This window comes from Bos javanicus, chromosome 11, assembly GCF_032452875.1.
Source record: "Bos javanicus breed banteng chromosome 11, ARS-OSU_banteng_1.0, whole genome shotgun sequence".
Lineage (NCBI taxonomy): Eukaryota > Metazoa > Chordata > Mammalia > Artiodactyla > Bovidae > Bos > Bos javanicus.
Window position 1 is genome coordinate 94,402,976 of NC_083878.1, and position 19,895 is coordinate 94,422,870.

Here is a 19,895-nt window from a genome sequence, read left to right on the forward strand (position 1 = left end):
TCACTCAAATTCATGTCCATTGAGTCGGTGATGCCATCCAGCCAGCTTATCCTCTGTCGTCCCCTTCTCCTCCTGCCCCCAATCCCTCCTAGCATCAGAGTCTTTTCCAATGAGTCAACTCTTCGCATGAGGAGGCCAAAGTATTATCATTTCAGCTTCAGCATCAGTCCTTCCAATGAACACCCAGGACTGATCTCCTTTAGGAGGGCACCATGCTAAATTATCTCATCTAATCCTCACAACAATCCTATGAGGCAGACTACATTTGTTCTCCTTTTACAGATGAGGAAGCCAAATCACAGAGCAGTTAATTAACTTGCTCAAAATTATATCAATAGAAAAGTAGAACCTAGGTCTATTTGACTTCTGTGGGCATTTCCATACTTGATCCATCTCTTAATGCCCAGTCTCTACTTTTGGAATTCAACTGATTTACTGAAAAGTAAAGATCAGGAAACATACATTAAGGTTACAGAAGCTACCACATACAGCACCACTTCTTAGAAACAGAGAGAAAAGAGGCATGAGTTCCTTTGAGCCCACTTGTCACAGAGACCCTCCTCTAGAACAGAGTGATCTCTCCAGCACTAGGGCTTGAATCTAAGCTGGCAAGATGCTTTCCTGCATCAAGATTAAATGGTTTGGGAAATCAGAGAGAAGAAACAGCTCCATGCTGCTGACAGCAGGGAGTGCAGCAAAAATGTTTTCTGTACCCTAGGAATGCAAAGTCACCACCCTGACACATTGAATTATCAACTCTGGACTAAGAAGCAAGATGTTAGAGTTCACATTTCTTCACTCGATGCTGGAAACCATCACCAAAGAGAATCAGAAGCAGCATGGAACCAGTGGGTAAAAAGGTGAGTTCTAGACCCAGATGGCCCCGGCCCTCCATCCTGGCTCTCTCCTACCAGCACCTACCTCACCCAGGGGCCCTCTTTATCCCCTTCCTTGGTTTTCTTTTTTCAAATGACATTTATCACCACGTGACACAGTATAAATGGACTTCCATCTTTGTTTCCTGTCTGTGTCTCCCTAGAATACGAGATGTAAGGGCTGGGGCTTAATTTTGTTCACTGCTGCATCTCTAAGCACTTAGAACAGAGTCTGACATAGTAGGGTCTTGTTAAATGTTTGTTCAAAGTTATTGGTTTAAATTATTTCAACTCTCTTTAAGTTCCTTATCAAACCAGGGATACATACAATGCACATTTAACCATGAAAATATAAGTAAAGGGCAAGAAGTAGGCATTCAATAAATAATGGGTTCTCCTTGTATATCTTTTGCATAACATTCCTCAACAGAGGATAAAATTAATCAACTCAGGATAAAAGCTCCCCTTCAAGGGATAATGACTTTTTGAGCTGGCAACTAACTTGCTCAGCATACCCTCAAACCTAGAGACCATTTTTAAAGCTGTGAACATGAGAGTAAAAGTGTATCACAGTAGGAATATGGGCAGAGAAAATCTCAAGGAAATGGTTTATGAATAATGCCAGTGAGCTGTGACTGAGGAGAACAGGGTGAGTGGAGACCTGCCAGGTCACATCACTAACAGGGACCAGCAAACCAAACATGAATAATCTCCAGTTAAAGCCTTTCCAAAATTCCTACCACACCTCCATGGAATGTGACTGCTGGTGAATTAGGCATTCACTGGATAAAAGGGAAGCTGCCCCTACAGTCTGTTGTGGTGAGCAGAGGCAATTAACAGAGAGCAAGTGCTTTATATCCACCATCTCATTTAATTCTGAAAATAATTTTTAGGAGGGTGGTATTTTTATCCCCATAAAACAAATTAGAAACTTGTGGTTCAGTGGGAAAGGGCTTCGGAGGTTTCACCTCTTGTAAGTGGTGGCTTTCCTGGAATCTCATCTTTCTTTAGCCTGTACTGAACTGATAACTACAATACATGGAGGGGTACCTCTCCAACACTGGAATATTCCATTGCACATTCAAGCTGCCCCTACTCCAATGCCCCCAGGAAGTGAATATATTAAGAAATTAGACATTACTAGATAACAAATGCTAGCTAATAAAGTGAAGTGAAAGTGGCTCAGTTGTGTCCAACTCTTTGTGACCCCCACAGACTGTATAGTCCATGGAATTCTCTAGGCCAGAATACTGGAGTGGGTAGCCTTTGCCTTCTCCAGCGGATCTTCCCAAGCCAGGGATCGAACCCAGGCCCCCTGCATTGCAGGTGGATTCTTCACCAGCTGAGCAAAAAGGGAAGAACTTCAGCCAATTCACTGAAGTCTGGAGTAGTCAATCAACATATGCGGATCTCTAACACTCCTGTTGGCTCCAGGCTAAGCCCCCAAAGTTTTAAATACCTTATTCTTGTTTCAGTTTAAGATAGGAATCAGCCAGACATGTCAAAGACACCTTGTGAAGGTATCACTTACTTATTCTCCTTCCTTACAATTCAGGAACTAAGGTTTAGGGAAGTATAATAACTTGCCTAGAGTCACATGGCTGGGAAGAGGCAGAGTCCAGGTTGGCACCAGGTTTAACTATAAATCAGGTGTTTGGTTTTTTTTTTAAACTTCACCATGTTGTTTATTATTTGCCAGGGGGGTGTGTGTCAGTAAATAGCCTTAATATCTGGAATCTGGGATCGTTGGTTCTGAGACTGTCTGACCTCAGACCCTCTCTCCACTCTGCTCTATTCTGTACAGTGGGCAGGCTGAGTTCCCTGGTATCCTGAGTCAGCTGGCTTCCTGCTTGGTTTGGCACATGCAAGGTGCTGGTGGGAGATGAGGAGGAGAGGGAGGGAGAGGCTGAGTGTTTTCCCTCTCCCCTGCTGGGGTGGGCTGTCCAGCAGTGGTTCACCTCCATCTGACCCAAGCATCCACAGCACAGACCCACAGGTTCCAGCTTTTGTCAGGTGACCCTCGCCTTGGACTCAGGCACACCACCTCTGCTCTTGCTAATCTCTGGATTATCTTTGCTCCTCTGTCAGCTGGATAACCATTTACTGAATTGTTTTCCCTCCTGTAAACATATGAAGTGGTTCCTGTCATCCTGGTTAGATCCTGACTGATATATGGATCAAACTGCTGGCCGGAGGGGATGGGGACCGGTAGCCTGTGGCCCTGCACTGAGAAAGCCTAAGTGATGGCTGGGCTCCGTGTCTTACTTGTTAGCCACAATCTTCTGTCTGACTAGAAAAGCAATGCTCTGGAAAAGGAACATGTTTTTTTTAACCTGAGGCTCATAGCAGTGAGACTGGAGTGAAATGAACACAGTTGGTATCCCAACTCCACGGCCTTAGAGCAAGAAACATTCATAATCAATCTTTAGCTACAGCAGTGTTTCCCAAACTGTGGTGAGAAGTAGTTGATGCCTGGAATGTTAATAGGTAGTTTGTGGGGAAAAGCATTTGAAAAATGTTAACAAAGTTAATCAGGTTTCTTTATAACAGGACTGTAGTAAGGTACATTGTAAATATTTTTTTAAAAAAAGTATTACAGTATGCAACATGCAACAGTCACAAATCTTATGTGCTTAGGAAACATATCAATATCTTATGGATCTAACATTTCAAGGACCATTGTTCTAGAAATGCTGGTTTATGGTATTAGCGCTAAACCCCACGGTAAAGAGTCTGCTCGCAATGCGGGAGACCTCGGTTTGATCCCTGGGTCGGGAAGATCCCCGGGTCGGGAAGATCCCCTGGAGAAGGAAATAGCAACCCACTCCAGTATTCTTGCCTGGAGAATCCCATGGAAGGAGGAGTCTGGCAGGCTCTCTGTGACCATGGGGTCATAAAAGTTGGACATGACCGAGAGACTTCACTTAGGTCTTTCATGGACTGGAGCTGATGCTTTCTTCACTTCGTCCTCAGCCATACTCCTTCCTGTCTATGCTCCAGACACACAACTGCTCACAGTACCTGACCATGCCATGTAGTTTCAATGTCCCTCACCTCTGCAAGGGCTACTTTCTGCCCTTGCTCCGGGGGTACTGCTACTGCTTCTGCATGGCACCATCCCAGGGCATTCTTCCCCGGTGAGCTTTCCCTCAGCGTCCAGAAAGAAGTGACTGCCAGTGCCTTTGGATGTCCACCACCTTGTACAACATTCCACTATTGCAGTTACCAAACTTAGTGCAACTCTCTGTTTACCTTCTCTCTGCCCTGCATGGCTCTTAAGAACAGGACTGAATCTTTCTTGTCAGTGTGTGCAAGCCAGTGCCCTAGGCTGGGTGGTCACCAGGTCAGGTTTGTCGAGGGGAACAAGTATACTAAGATTTTAGGCACTTGTATTCACTTCCTGCTAAGGTTTGATTATACTCGACTTAAAAACATGTTAAGTCAAAGTTCCATTGTTATGATGATCCATGATAAATTAACCCTATATTAATGTAGCTTTTATTATGATGAAAATAAGTGATTTTCTTAAAACAACAACAACAAAACCCTAGTATCAATTGAAAAATGACTAATATTAAGAATATTTAGCACCTGGATTAACACTGCTACCAGAAAGCTCGCCACTAGGTGTCAGCCAAGGAAAAGGGGAGGAAGGACCGCACTTCAGAAATGGTTTACTTTTTCATCCAATTATCACTGTCAATATCAACTATTCAAACAACAAAATATTAGGCCATTAGAATTATCTATTAATGGGATGTTTTTAAGAATATATCTAAAATTTTGAAATTTCCCCTTTGCAATTCATAAATAGTTCATAAATGGTGTTAGTTTAACCTGTATTTTTCAAGAAACATTTGCATAGATTGGAGACACTGACTCCTAAGAGGAGACCAGATCACTATTCTTCTGAAATGACCTCAAATTGTACATAACACAGATCATATGCTAATCATCACTGGGGCGAGCGGTCAGAGGAAAGAGCATGGTTGTGAGAATCAGACAGATGGAAAGTCCGAATCCTAGCTCTGCCACTTCTTAAAAAAAGTGACACAACTTTTCCTAGCCTCAATTTCTCATCAACAAAATGGGGCCATGTGACTTCTTCCATATGAGGACTGTAAAAATCAAACAAGGGAATATATATATAAAGAGTGTGGCATAAAATAAATCCTTTGTATTATTTTCTTTTTCTTAAGACTTTGAGTCTTAATGACTTATTTAACAAAACTGTGTGTCAACTCCCAAACTGCTAAGGACACTGTAACTAGATACTATTGTCATTTCTTTCTGTTCACAGAGAATTATTAGGCACTGTCTATGTACTAGGCTCTGTGCCAGGGATACATGGCTGCCCACGACATACTACCGAAGCTTCCATCTCTTGGTGAAAGGATAGCATAAGGTTGAATGTGACTGTCTATTTCTGAGAATATACCCATTCCCCACAGAAAATCAGTGTGGATGCATGTCTGAGGGATTGAGGGTGGGGGTGGGGCAAGGATATCTACAATTTCATCCTCTAAGCATCATTATGTGCCACCCCCCTCAACAAACCCACCATTACTCCACCTTACATTACTGAACCTCCACTGTGTGCTGGGGGTACAAGAAGGAGTAAGACAAAATCTTCTTTTCAAGAAGCTCACAGTCTGGCTAGGTACATGAAGTCTGCACTGTTTCAGGCTCTAAATTGTCAAATGTTATCTCTGCTTGAAAATGGATCAGTCTCTTTTTCAGAGTCTCACTGAAAAAGTAAATGACCCTAAAGTGAGATGATCTGACTTAAGACATTGGTGACAGTAACCATGCCTCTTTGCCACTGCTTCTGCAAAGACACAGTATTTTAACACTGCCACCGTGGATTCAGCTTACTTGCTGAATTAATATGCTGCCTGGTGCATTTTCTTAGCTAGAACTGAATATTTACTGGGTGTGGTGATTTTCACAGAGGGTGAGCCCCTCCAGATCCTAATGGCCTGGCGTTGGCTAGCACGCGGATGCTGCGTAGAGTCTTTGTCTCACATTCACACGTTCATGGTGTGGTGTTTGTGTCAGGTTCTTCCTCTCATGCTCTAAGATGAAGCTGTGGATAATTTTTTTTTTTAAACTAAGCATCTATATTGTGCAACACTGAAACATTTACCACCAGTCTTTCTAATGCATACTATGGGGAAAATGGTATAATTCATTCATTTGTTCAGTCATTCATTCAACAAACATTTAATGAGCACCTACTAAATATTAGACTATGTTTAGGACACCAAGGATTACCAAACGTGGTCCCATCCAGCAGGAACAAAGTAAGAAAGGAGCCAGGATTATTAAATGAGATCAAGTGAAAGCCTGGAATTCCTCCTGGATAGTCTAAGATACACTAGCTGTGTTTTATTTTTCAAGTATTTTAGAACATATGGGGATTTCATTTTGATCATATTCAGTGATGCTCTTTGAAATCATACAAGTAAAGCTTGATCATTGTGTTTAAGAGGATTTCCTGCCAGTTCTCATCTTCTCTCACTTAAGGACTGACTTTTCACTTGAGCAGTCTACTTCTAGAACAACGACTCTTAGTTCAGTGAGTATTCACTGTGGTGTGACTCAAGGTGCCAGGACTCCCAAAGTCTCTTCCTGAGCAACAACCATGTCTCTGGGAGGTGGACATTGGATATGTGGTGCCAATATCAAACAAGGGTCATCTCCCCCCAACAGGCAAACATTGTTTTGATGAAATAGGTAAAAAGATTCTTAGTTCTATTTTCTCTTATGCCTGTTAGAAAGTAATGCATTTTGGAATTTTAAATCCTTGGTACTACCACTCCTACTTGTCTGGAAGTGCAGTAACATGAATAAATAAATATTAAATAAATACAAATGAAGGAAACAAATGTGATTTCTTACAAATCCTTTATGCCATTATTTGAGATAAAAACTGAACTTTCATGGTTACTTCAAAAGACAGAAATAAATGGGCCAGAATCTTGGGTTTTGCCTGGTTTCAGATAGCCTGACACCTACTGAATAAGTATGGCCATTAGTGTTCTAGAACGGGACAGTCTCATTTCCTCCTCTTCCTTCTTTACCTTCTTGTTATCCAGAAAAGGTCATTCTCAGTTAAAATCCACTATTAGCAAAAAGCTACATTATCACTATTTTTCTCAATAGTCTTACAGAGTAGGTATTATCTCCATACTGTTTATACTGTTCATGGGGTTCTCAAGGCAAGAATACTGAAGTGGTTTGCCATTCCCTTCTCCAGTGGACCACATTCCGTCAGACCTCTCCACCATGACCCGTCCGTCTTGGGTGGCCCCACACGGCATGGCTTAGTTTCACTGAGTTAGATAAGGCTGTGGTCCGTGTGATCAGATTGGCTAGTTTTCTGTGATTATCTCCATTTTAAAGATGAGACAATTGAGACTCAGGTCATCTTCTGGCAGATGCCACAGCCAGGATTAAAACCTAGGTGACTCTAACGACCATAGCTTTCCATCATACTCAGGAGCCTCCTGAGCCACTTGGAGCCACAGAGCTACAGGGCTGGTCCTGGAGCCCTGGTGTTGGAAGCCTCTCCCCTTTTCCTACTGCATTCCCAGGACATGATCTGGACTTTGGATAAACACAAAAACGATAAAAACAGTAACCACTTACCAGTCCCTCCCTAGGCCACCACAGACTCCTGTGTCAATGCATCTATTTAGCTCAGGCCTATAGACTTTGGCTATAATTCCCTACCTACTTACCTGGAACAAACTGGAAAATAAGAAAATCTTTTACCAACTTTTCCTATAGAACATTCATAGGTACCCATCCATACTTCACAGACAAATGTAACATTAGCATGGCCTGTATGTGGAAAACAGTTTGGTGGCTCCTAAAAAAGGTAAACATAAAATTACTATATTACCTAACAATTCCACTCCTAAGTATACTTCCTGAAGAACTGAAAACAAGCACTCAAACAAATACTTGTACAGATATATTCATAGTGGCATTATTCTCAATAACCAAACATTAACAGATGAATGGGAACATAAAATGCATGGGTATATATACACATTCAGTGGAATATTATTCAGCCAAAAAGGGATGACGCTCTGACACATGCTACAATGTGGATATGCTAAGTGAAATAAGCCAGACACAGAAGAACAATATATGATTTCATTTATACGAAATACCCGGAATAGGCAAATTCCTAGAGATAGAAAGTAGAAGTCACCAGGCGCTAGTAGGTTGGGGGAACTGAGAGTTATTGCTTAATGAGTTCAGCATTTCTGTTTGGGGTGATGAAAAATTCTGAAAATACATAGTGATAGTGGTTATACAACATTGTGAATGTAATTAATGCCATTGAATTGTAACTTAACAATGGTTGAAATTGGAATTTTTATGTTATTTATGTTTTACCACAATTTAAAAAAAGTAAAAACCAAAGGCTCTGGAAACAAACATGTGTTTGACTCCCTGCTCTACCATTGCCAAGCTGTATGGAGACTCTCGGAGTCAGCCTTGAGGCACACATACCAGTCCCTTCCATGCTTCATCTCATTTCTCCTTTCCCTTGGTTCCCTTATTTCCTTATCTCATCTCGCTTTAAGGTTCCACAGGCTTTTTTGTTTTCTGTGTGTGTGTGTGTGTGTGTGTGTGTGTGTGTTAGCATAAAACAGAGGCACAGACAAATTAGTAACATCATTTATGTATGTTCTGGGTACACTCTGCTTGCCTCTGTGGAGGGCAGGGAGCACACACCAGGAAGCATTCTCAATTCTTTCCATTTTGAGTTGCTTCTAGGCTGAGTCAACAGAAATCTGCTTCCTTACCACGTTGTGACAAGTTGGCACCCAGAGTCAGGCTCTTGCAGACTTGTATTTCTCCGAGTCAGAAGACTTTGAAATAAGGCATACCAAAGCTTTATTTACAAAGATGGTTGGTGGAATATTAATGATAATCTCAAAAAACTGGAAACAATCTAAACGTTCAATGTGAGATGGTCACAGAAATTAAGGCAGCTGTGCTTGATAGAATATTCTGCAGCCGTGTAAAAGAGCCTAGGATGTAATGTAAAATGGAGGAGCAATAAGATTTTAACTTAAGATCTGAAAGCAATGTAAACACTTTGCATAATGAAAAACAATAAGAATGTACAAAAGGTAGTTGAGTAGTTGTATTAGTTTTGTGGAACTACAGGGATATTTTAATTTTCCTAGTTTGTAAATTTCTTTCTTTTTTTTCTTTTTAATTTTCTGTTACACTAAATCACATAAGTAGAGTTTGGGTTTTGTTTTGTTTTTTAAACCATGAGATCAATGGTGTTACCCAACCAGGAGACAGATATATATGGTATTTTTCTGACCTGCTCCAACATAACCTCGTCCGTTCATGCTTGAAAGCCAGGTTATCAATCTACTTTTATCTTAATGTCTCTGTCTTCAAGGGGTTTTAGGTGGATAAATATGACTCAGCAGAATTATGTCCGAAATCAGAGGCTGAAAGGTGGATGATGGTAGTATTCCCATAGCTGAAGCTGGAGCCGGGCCTCTTGGGAAGGACTAAGCAGGCAGGACTGGAGGAACTGGCTCCTGCCTACACAGGCAGTGCTGCTTCTTTGCGGCACTGATGTTGACTGTCGGTTTACCGTCCCCACTTCAGCCATCGTGCCCTGTGGGTAGGGGCTGAGCTCCATTCATCCTGGGGAGGCCCAGCTAGCACGCTGGCCCAGAGAGAGCCACATGAGCCTGTTGAATAAACAACTCTCACTGTGCTCCATCTATACTGGCCTTGGCACTGCTACCGGCATGGAACCGAATGCATCTTAAAGTTCCAATCCCCACCAGTTTTGCTGTTTGATATCACATTTACCAGGGACCTGCAATGGATCAAACATGGGAAAAGCACCTTCATACACATTGCCTTAAGATGACTCCACAGAGCCATGAGCTAGGAACTAAGAAACTATGGCCAGAAAAAAGGATGCAATTAAAGCACACAATTCTATTTTTGAAAGTTCTTTAAAACTGAGGCCACTGTGCTAAGAAATGTCTTCCAAAGAGCGGGTGGTGGTGTAGTCTTATTCCGATTTCATGATGATATAATTTTAAACAAAGGAGTGAGGTAAAGTAAGATTCTTTTAAAAATTCATTAGTTTTCCTGAGGAGGGAGAAAGGGGACTCGAGGCAAATTCAAGACCCACACTGCTATACACATATTCCAAAAGTTGCAATCTTCTACCCAGCAGAGAAAGGATCCTTGGCCTAGCAATTAAAATCATTTGTCTTTTATCCCCTTCTTGCCAAAAAGGACCCCAGCCCTAACTAGTTAATCCCTAACACACACTGCTACTCCCAGAGTTGCCTGGCAACTGCTAGGAGGCGTGTCAGAGAGCAAGAAAGGCCTAAATAAATGAGCTGAAGCCTGGGCTGCCGCTTGACACGGATAAAGGAGGTTTTTCCAAATGGAGCTGCCTGGCTGCTTGTGGTTCTGTCATTAAAGTGGAGAAGAACAAGTTGGCTTGCCCGATATTGTTAAATACCTTGGGCTTTGCACCTGATATTCTCTGAGTGATGGAAAAATGGCTCACATGCCCTTGTGATTCACCGACACTCTCCCCTCTGCCTGGCAGCACCAACCTCCAAAGCCTCAAGCCAGGGAAGAAGCAATGTGCATGCACTGAACAGAGGTCAAGGGCCAACCCCGGCCCCACACACTTCTCTGTTCTTTCATTTCTTTCACCCATCCTTCTGACCACTGTTCCAAAACACAAGCATTGATGCCTCTGCTATGCCACGACCTATGCCCCGTGATGGAAATGCAGAGAAAGAGTTGTTAATGTGGAACACGAGGAAATCAGAACAAAGGCAAGAGAGAGGGTCGGGTGGAAGAAACCTGGGTTTTCGAGTCAGGCCGATTTGAGTCTGACCCCAGGCTCATAACTGCCAGGAAGTAACGGACAACTGCTGCCCCTCTCCCATCTGTGATGTGGGCAGCGAGGGGTAGTCGTGGGGAATTACTATGACCACAGATGCAAAGCAACTCAGGGATGAAGCCTGTTGGAAGCTGTCGAGCAGGTAGAAGACTCGGCTATAGCTGGATACCCTGGGGTCTCACTTTCTGATCCTCGGGAGGAATAAGTCACCTGGCCCTAAAGAGAGACCTCACTGGGGATCCCACAGGGGCCCTCTGGCCCTGAGATGGGCACATGGCAGAAGGCACAGATGGAGGGGGCAGCCTGGCACCTGGCTGGGCCTCAGCAAGGAGGCTGCCTTCCTCTTCCCTTCCAGGCAGGGGAAAGAAAATGAAGCTTGAGACTCCCCAGCCAGCTGCATTTTGAATTTTTTTTTTTTCAGTAGGAGAGAAAGAAAAAAGGCCAAGGAGTTGAAAATCTCAAGCAAGCTCTGGGCCGTGGAGGAACTGCTGCCCATCTCTGCCTCTTGGGCTGGGCTGGGCCCCTCCAGAGGGGCCCCACTGGAGCCGAGCAGAAAAGCACACCAAGCCTGTGATGTTGCATCTTTTAAAAAACCCAAGCCCTGTGACTTGGCAGTGACCTGAGTCCCATGGCCACAGCTGCTGGCCCAGGTGGGAAGCTCCTACACTGTATCCTCCGTGCCTCACACGCTCCTGCAGGCCATCTCTGTCCTCAGCCTTGGGCCGTTTCCCACTCGACCTGCCCCAGAGTCTCCCCTCCAGGCTACCAACCACTTCTGGCCACCAGCCTTCTCCTCCAATTTATGAACTGAAGGCCTTAAATGCACTCGGGTACCTTCAACTCAATAAAACCAAGTTGAAGATGCCGCCTAGGGAAATAATTCACACCATGGGATGAAGATTTATATAGAGATATTCACCACAGTGTGGTTTAAGATGGTGAAAGTTACCAGCAAGCAAATGAACCAGCGATGGGATAATGTGGTGGGCCTCTGCGCTGGTTTCAGATGGCAAGGACCTGATAAAAATCTCTGTGAGTGGGGCCCAGACATTTACCTTTTTAAGAGCCCCACAGGCAATTCTGATCTACAGCCAGAGATGAGACCCCCTGGAGTCACCTGATGAGAGATGTGCAGCCAATTTTTAAAGAGTTTTTATATGATATGGAAAAAGTGCTTACTACACTCTAAAAGGCGAAACTAAATAACAGGGAACTAGATTGCTTTGCCAGGAATGTCTCAACTCTCTAAAAGTAAAAAATCAAAACCTCAAAGTAAAAACAAAAACAACCCCAATCTTCCAACTTATCCCTCCCCCTCTTATATACAGAATAGACAACTGATAAGGACCTACTGCATAGTACAGGGAACTCAATTCAATACTCTGTAATGACCTATATAGAGAAGAATCTAAAGAGACTGGATATACATATATGTATAACTGATTCACTCTGCTGTACAGCAGAAACTAACACATTATAAATCAGTTATTCCTCAATACATTTTTTTTAAAGATGAGGAAAACCCAAAACAGAAAAAAAAAAAAAAAGTGAAACAAAAAACAAAAAACCAGAAAAACAAAAAAAAAAAGAAAAGAAAAAAAGAAAAGCCCAAAATAAACATACAAACTCCAAAACCTAGAACCTTGGTGGAAACATGCTAACATATTATCTCAGCTCCAGATGAAAGGATTATGGGTATTTTCTCATTTCTATTCCCATTACTTTAAACCTTTCTCAAAAAAGAAAAACCAACAAAAAACCAAGAGCAGTTTTGTTTTGTTTTTTTAAATAATCAGAGAAACACAGAAAAGACAAGTGGCCCCATGAAGGACACCCCCTCCTCAGCACTGTGCTGCTTGCCGCCCAAGCGGGCTCGTCCAGGCACTGTTCTCCACGCCTCCCATACGGCCTGACTCTAAAACCCCTGACCCCTTCTTGAGCTCACATGCATTTTGCAGTCATTATTTTAATTAATCTCACAAACAATCTGGTATTGGAAGTGTTGTTATTCCTTTTTTTTTTTAGATGAGGGGAATTGGCTAGAATTAAATCTATGGTTTAAAAACCATCTAGAGAACATGATGAGGCTTGGTCAGAAACTTTCAGGCCTTTGGCTTCTCTCTTGGCCTTACAAAAAAGAGCTATTCTGGTGCACATAAATCAGACCAATAGCATGACAAGTCTGCCTTATTTCATTATTTATAAGATGCAAATTTCTTCACATGTTAACATCTCTGAAATCTGGATGTCCTACAATTGATGGCATCCTTCAATTATAATTGGCAGCACCCTTTCTTAACGATACGTGAAACCGTGGTACACCTTACGATGGAATGACACGTAAAATTCAATGAAAGGTACCATGTTTATAATCAATGCTATTTTTAATGACTTCATAATATTCTATCACATGGATATACTTTAATTTACTTAACCAGTTATTTATCATTATGGACACTTAGTCTATTCCACATTTTGACCATTATAATCTGTTACTCAGGACACTTTCACATCAAGCTGTCCCTGTTTCTACTATGGCCATCATCATCCTCTCCCAGATCCATATCTTAGGAGACATTTTGATATTTCTTGCCCCTCATCTCTCATATCTTATCTATTTCTAGACTCATCTGGTCATTTCTTCTTCATAGTACCTTTTCCTGGTGTAGCCACTGAAGGGCTATCTTCTGAGTTCTCCAGCAGTCCCCTGGTCTCTGCTTCTGGTCTCCTTTTCAGTCCTGTCCTGCATTACTAGTCAAACATGACTTCAGTCACATCATGTCTCTGCTCACACCCCCAGTCTAGGATCTAAGGCTCTGTCAAATTTGGCTCTAGCCTCTCCTGCAGCCAGCCCTCTCTCTCTACCCAAACCCATGACCCCAGACAAAGAGGCTATGAGGGGTCCTGTCTCCAAGTCTTCACTCACTCAGATAATTCCATGCCCACCACAGGAAGAGTTGCTGCTGTCCTTCTTTTTCCAAGTTTTACCTTTCCTCTGAACTGTATTATGGCTCACTTGTTCCTTATAACCATCTGAAAATGTAGACTAAGTCTTCTTTTTCTCATTTCACAGTAAAGAAACTGCAGTTTAGGGAGATTAAGTGCCCTACTCAAGGTTGTACAGCCTAGAAGTACAGAGCCAGGCTGTAAACTCTTGGACTTCCATCTTTAAACCTGAGGCCTTCAAGGATGTATAGCAGGATGTTTTACTCGCTCAGTCGTGTCTGAATCTTTGTGACCCCATGGACTACAGCCTGCCAGGCTCCTCTGTACTTGGAATTCTCCAGGCAAGAATACTGGAGTGGGTTGCCATTTCCTTCTCCAGGGGAGTTCCCCAACCCAGGGATTGAACCCAGGTCTCCTACATTGCAGGAGATGCTTTACCATCTGAGAGACGTAAGTACAAATACAACCATAAACTCCTCTGGAGGAGCAATTTGTGCCCAGATTATATACCCAGCAATATGTACCAGAATCAACAGTCTCTGGACTCTAGACGTATTCATGACAACAATGACATCTTTGTAAGACTGTAAATACTTCATGTCAATATCAGTCCCAGGAGCCTAAGATAAGGACAGGCCAGTTGTCCTATTCTTACTTTAAAGATGGGAAGAAAACAGAACTTTCCTTGAATTCTATCAGCTTTCAAAACAGCACTGAACCTGACTGGTTTGGCTGGGCCCAAGGTCAGGACAAAGAATCCGAGCCACCTGTCTTGGAGACAGCAGGACATGAGAAACTTGCTTTAAGCTGAAGGGCTTTTCAGGACCTAAGGGAAGTATCTCTTAAGAAGCAAAGGCAGTGCATTCCTTCTGTCCAGTGACACAGCTGAGCAAGTCGGGCCCTAGTGCTGGATGGAAGATGAGAACAAGGTGGCTCGAGGCTGCTGTTCCGTGGGCACCCACTGCCCCAACCACTTCACAGAGTGTGCACCCTGGCTAAAGGGTGCTTGCTATCACTCTGTGCTTCACTTACACACATGATGGATTCATAACAGTCAAAAAGTACTTATCCAGGTATAACTGTGGCTTATGAGGATCATGGTCAAGGTTCACCGTCAGAGTTTGCACATGAAATGCACTGTCTGATACCTACTCATCTTTTGTCATTTAATCTAACAAAATGTCTGTCTAGGTCCCTCAGAACCACTCTGACTAGGTTGGGTGTGGTTGCCATCTCCTCCTGCTCAGGATGGAGTCCCATGTCCTGAGAGGAAAGGGCTATCAGCAAGGTCCCCTCCAGCATCCTTTCCTATGCAGTGAGGCAGGCCCCTGGGCCAATTTCTCCATTCTCCTTGGCCGAGAGGCTATGAATAATCAAGCATCTGATGAAAGCTTCTCACTGAAGTTGGGAGAGCTGATAGTTTCTTTGGTTTTAGGGTTGACCTGGTGTCTTCCATCCTCACAATAACTAATCACCTCACAGATGAGGCAACAGAGAGAGGCTCTGAAACGCTGACAGGCTCTGGAGGCAGATGACATCATTCCCCAGTCCTCAGCACACTTAGTAGTCAGTATACCAAGACCACTCTGGGAACCTCTAAGAAGTGAGCCTCTGGGTACTCTGCTCTCTCAAGTGTGGAGAAGAGGTTCCTTTGCAGGAAAAGGGCAGTGAGGCACAGAGGGAAGCATGGGCTTTGGGACAACCTACCTGGCTCTTCCACTGGTTAGCAAGTCATTGTTTCTGTGAGCCTCACTTTCCCCATTTGTCAAGTGAAGATGATCACTGCTACCCCACAGGCTTACCAGGACTTCTCAGTTAGAGCAGATGTGTACACTGCTAAGCACTGTGACCCGCAGAGGGTGCTGCTGTCCAGGGAAGGGAGGGGTCCTAACATCCACAGGAGCAGACAGTCCTCCACTCGGGGCAGCGCAGCTTCCTTGTGCTAAGAGGTAGCATGAGGGGAGCACTCTTTTCCGTCTCCACCAAACACACACACACAACCTCCTTTGGTGAATTCAACAGCAAGATGACTAGCAAGTTTCTTGTGGCCCTGACCAAACATGGACTTGTGACATGCCAAGAAGCTACTCACCGGCTCGATTTTCAGAGCGTTTCGGTAGCTGCCGAAGAAAGCGGCCTGGGCCTTGAGGAAGGCTCTGGCCACACCATCGCCAGTTGTCGTGGACACCTTCTTCAGCCGGCTCTTCAAGGAAGAGATCTGATGACAGAAAGGAGATACAGGCTGAGGGCAGGGTGGGAGGACGATGGCTATCCCTCACTCGCACAGAGCTTTAGAAAACCCTGGGGAGGGGGTGGATCTGACACCTCGGCTGCTGGGAGAGCATACACACATTCAGGATTAGGGCAGGTTTTTGAAATGTAAATAAATGTTGCTCTTATTAGTGCATATCTAAGAAAAACAAAAACAAAATCACTTTCTAAGCAGTTTTAATGTGTCAGGTAATTGCTTTCACATAAATTTCTGTACTTAATTCTTTCAACAATCCTATAGAAAAGGGATTCTGTTCCTATCTTACAAGGGTATTAACAGTCTCAGAGAGATTAGATTACATGCCTAATAACAAACCAAAGAAGTGGTCAAGTTGGAATTATGAATTGAAATCTTATAATCTGAGGCCAAACTATACAAATTTTTTTAGTTCCAATTCTATTTCCTCTTTAGATTACTTACAAATATTAGAAATAAATGGCTTATTTATAACACATAATACAGTATATATTATTATATACCTCATACCCCAAATATTTATCAAATGTATTATAAATTATATTTGCCTGCAATGCAGGAGACCCCAGTTCTATTCCTGGGTCGGGAAGATCCCCTGGAGAAGGACAGGCTACACACTCCAGTAGTATTCAAGAAGTATTCTTGGGCTTCCTGGTGGCTCAGTCGGTAAAGAATCTGTCTGCAATGTGGTAGACCTGGGTTCGATCCCTGGGCTGGGAAGATTCCTTTGAGGAGGGTACGACAACCCACTCCATAAAGATGTGTGCTTAGTTGCTCAGTTGTGTCTGACTCTTTGCAACCCTATGGACTACAGCCCACCGGCCTCCTTTGCCCATGGGAGTTCTGCAGGCAAGAATACTGGAGTGAGTTGCCATTCCCTCCTCTAGGGGATCTTCTCAACCTAGGGGTCAAATCCATGTCTCCCACATCGCAGGTGGATTCTTTACCAACCGAGCCACCAGGGAAGCCCCCATAAAGTATATATAATATATATTATTATAAAACTCATACTCTAAAGGAACAGTCATTATATAGATGTGCAGAAACACACTTATACATCTTATAGATATGCATGCAACAGATTAACATAAAAAAGACAAAGTCATGGCAATGGAAAAAGAATAAGTCAGGTATAGATTTAGTATATAAACATAAGCCATCAGGTCTTATGTTTTCAAACTGTGGAAAATTCTTAAACAGATGGAAATACCAGACCACATTACCTGCTCCTGAGAAATCTGTATGCAGATCAAGAAGCAACAGAACTGGACATGGAACAATGGGCTGGTTCCAAATTGTGAAAGGAGTACGTCAAGGCTGTACATTGTCATCCTGCTTATTTAACTTATATGCAGAGTACATCATGCAAAATGCCAGGTTGGATGATCACAAGTTGGAATTAAGATTTCTAGAAGAAATATCAATAACCCCAGATATGCAGATGACATCACCTTTATGGCAGAAAGCAAAGAGGAACTAAAGAGCCTCTTGATGAAAGTGAAAGAGGAGAGTGAAAAAACTGGATTAAAACTCAACATTCAAAAAACTAAGATCATAGCATTGGCCCATAAATTCATGGCAAATAGATGGGGAAACAATGGAAACAGTGACAGACTTTATTTTTTATGGCTCCAAAATCACTGCAGATGATGACTACAGCCACAAAATTAAAAGATGCTTGCTCCTTGGAAGAAAAATTATGACCATCCTAGACAACATATTAAAAAGGAGAGACATTACTTTACCAACAAAGGTCCATCTAGTCAAAGCTATGGTTTTTCCAGTAATTATGTATGGATGTGAGAGTTGGACCATAAAGAAAGCTGAGTGCCAAAGAATTGATGCTTTTGAATTGTGATGTTGGAGAAGACTCTTGAGAGTCCCTTGGACTGCAAGGAGATCCAACCAGTCAAGCCTAAAGGAAATCAGTCCTCAATATTCATTGGAAGGACTGATGATGAAGCTGAAACTCTAATACTTTGCCACCTGATGTGAAGAACTGACTCATGTGAAAAGACCCTGATGCTAGGAAAGATTGAAGGCAGGAGGAGAAGGGGACGACAGAGGATGAGATGGTTGGATGGCATCCCTGACTCGACGGACATGAGTTTGAGCAAACTCTGGGAGTTGGTGATGGACAGGGAGGCCTGGCGTGCTGCAGTCCATGGGGTTCCAAAGCGTTGGACACAACTGAGTGACCGAACTGAACTGAACATCAGGTCTTACATAATAGCTAGAAGTAGACTTCAAATTTGAGTTGAGCCTCCTAGCCGTCAAAGCAAAAAGGAAAACATGAGAAGCTGTGGAATTCTTTGGGTCAAAACAGTTGTACAAATAAACACAAAATTTACTGAAGATGAGAACTGAAAGAGATTTTTCCTGAATCCTCAATGTAGGAAAGATTGTGTGAGCTGACAGTTGTTACCCTCAAAGTCAGAGACAAGATCAACCCTCCCAGGCTGTTTCCAATAAGCCATTCATCTCAGGATGCCATACTGCACAGCTTCTGGGCACACCACTCACACTGTGTTCCATGTGAAAATTGCCCCTGGAATCAGGCAACTTGGTACCCTTGAAACAATGGTGATACAATGGTGAGCAAAACCAGACAGCAAAAACTTAAACTTATACTCTTGTGAGGAAAATACCAATACATGTGATATTACTACCATGATGAGCCTGTGCTAGAGCTCACCAAGGAGGTCAAGGAAGCCTTTGTGGAGAGAAACAGGCTTATACTGAGATCTGAAGGATGAGCTGAAGCAGTTAATTCACAAAGAATGGAAGAAACAGTGTACCAAACTTGGGGATCAGCATCTGTAAAGACACTATAGTGCAGAGGAGTTCAGAGACTAGGGAGAACTGTGGCTTCAGTCGAGAGAAGGTGGAGAAGATAGCTTAAAATGAGAATAGATGGAAGGGCTGGGGTTAAGAATTGAATACATTAAGGAATTTTCCCCTGACTTTGAGATAAATGTAAAGCTAACAACTGTTTTTAAGTGTGCAGGTGATATATCAAGAGTGCAATTTAGGAATCTGTATGGGACTTAGATATAGGACTACCTAACGGCCTGACATTATTGATGGATAAGATCTAGGGTAAAATTTTAAGGTCAAATAGGAAATTAGATGCAGGTGGTCCATGAATTATCAACAAAATTTTTTTTAACATGAATGAGTAATGATTTTTTTTCTGGGTGTAAGCTGTATAGCTATATTCAGGTTCCTAAAGGTGCCTGTGAACATAAAAATATTAAGAATCTGGGATGGATTATACTCACTTTTGAAACATTCCATGGACATTATTTCTTGTCAGAAGCCCCAGGCTTCTGACAAGGGGTTTGTAATAGCTTATTAAGATATATTTTACATATTATAAAATTCATTCATTGAAAATGTATAATTCAGAAGTTTAAGTACAGTGACAATGTTGTACAACTATCATTACTAAATTCTAGAATACTTTCATCACCCCAAAAAAGAGAATCCAGCTTATTGGTAGGCACTTCTTACTCCCCACTCCTCTTGTCCCCTTCTCCCTTACCCCAGTCCTAGATAACCCCCGATCCACATCTCGTCTCCATGAATTTGCCTCTTTTGGACATTCCATATAAATGGAACCATATACTATGCGGTCCTTCTTGTGACTGGCTTCTTTCACTTAGCAGTGTTGTTGCTGTTGGTCAGTCACTAAGTCGTGTCTGACTCTTTGCTACCCCATGAACTGCAGCATATCAGGCTTCCCTGTCCTTCACTATCTCTCATACTCATTTGCTCAAACTCATGTCCATTGAGTCAGTGATGGCATCCAATCATCTCATCTCGTTGCCCTCCTCTCCTCTTGCCCTCAATCGTTTCTACCATCAGGGTTTTGCCAATGAGTCAGCTCTTTGCAACAGGT

General features: G+C 42.8%; 1 protein-coding gene across 7 annotated transcripts in view; it reads right to left on the reverse strand.

Moving 5' to 3' along the window:
• Window positions 1-19,895, reverse strand: part of DENND1A (DENN domain containing 1A) — a 530,572-nt gene that overhangs the window by 133,325 nt on the left and 377,352 nt on the right. For all 7 annotated transcript variants that reach the window (XM_061433489.1, XM_061433487.1, XM_061433488.1 and 4 more), the window contains one exon: window positions 15,839-15,964. In XM_061433489.1, coding sequence (XP_061289473.1) covers window positions 15,839-15,964 — 126 coding nt within the window. The remainder of the gene's footprint in view (window positions 1-15,838; window positions 15,965-19,895) is intronic.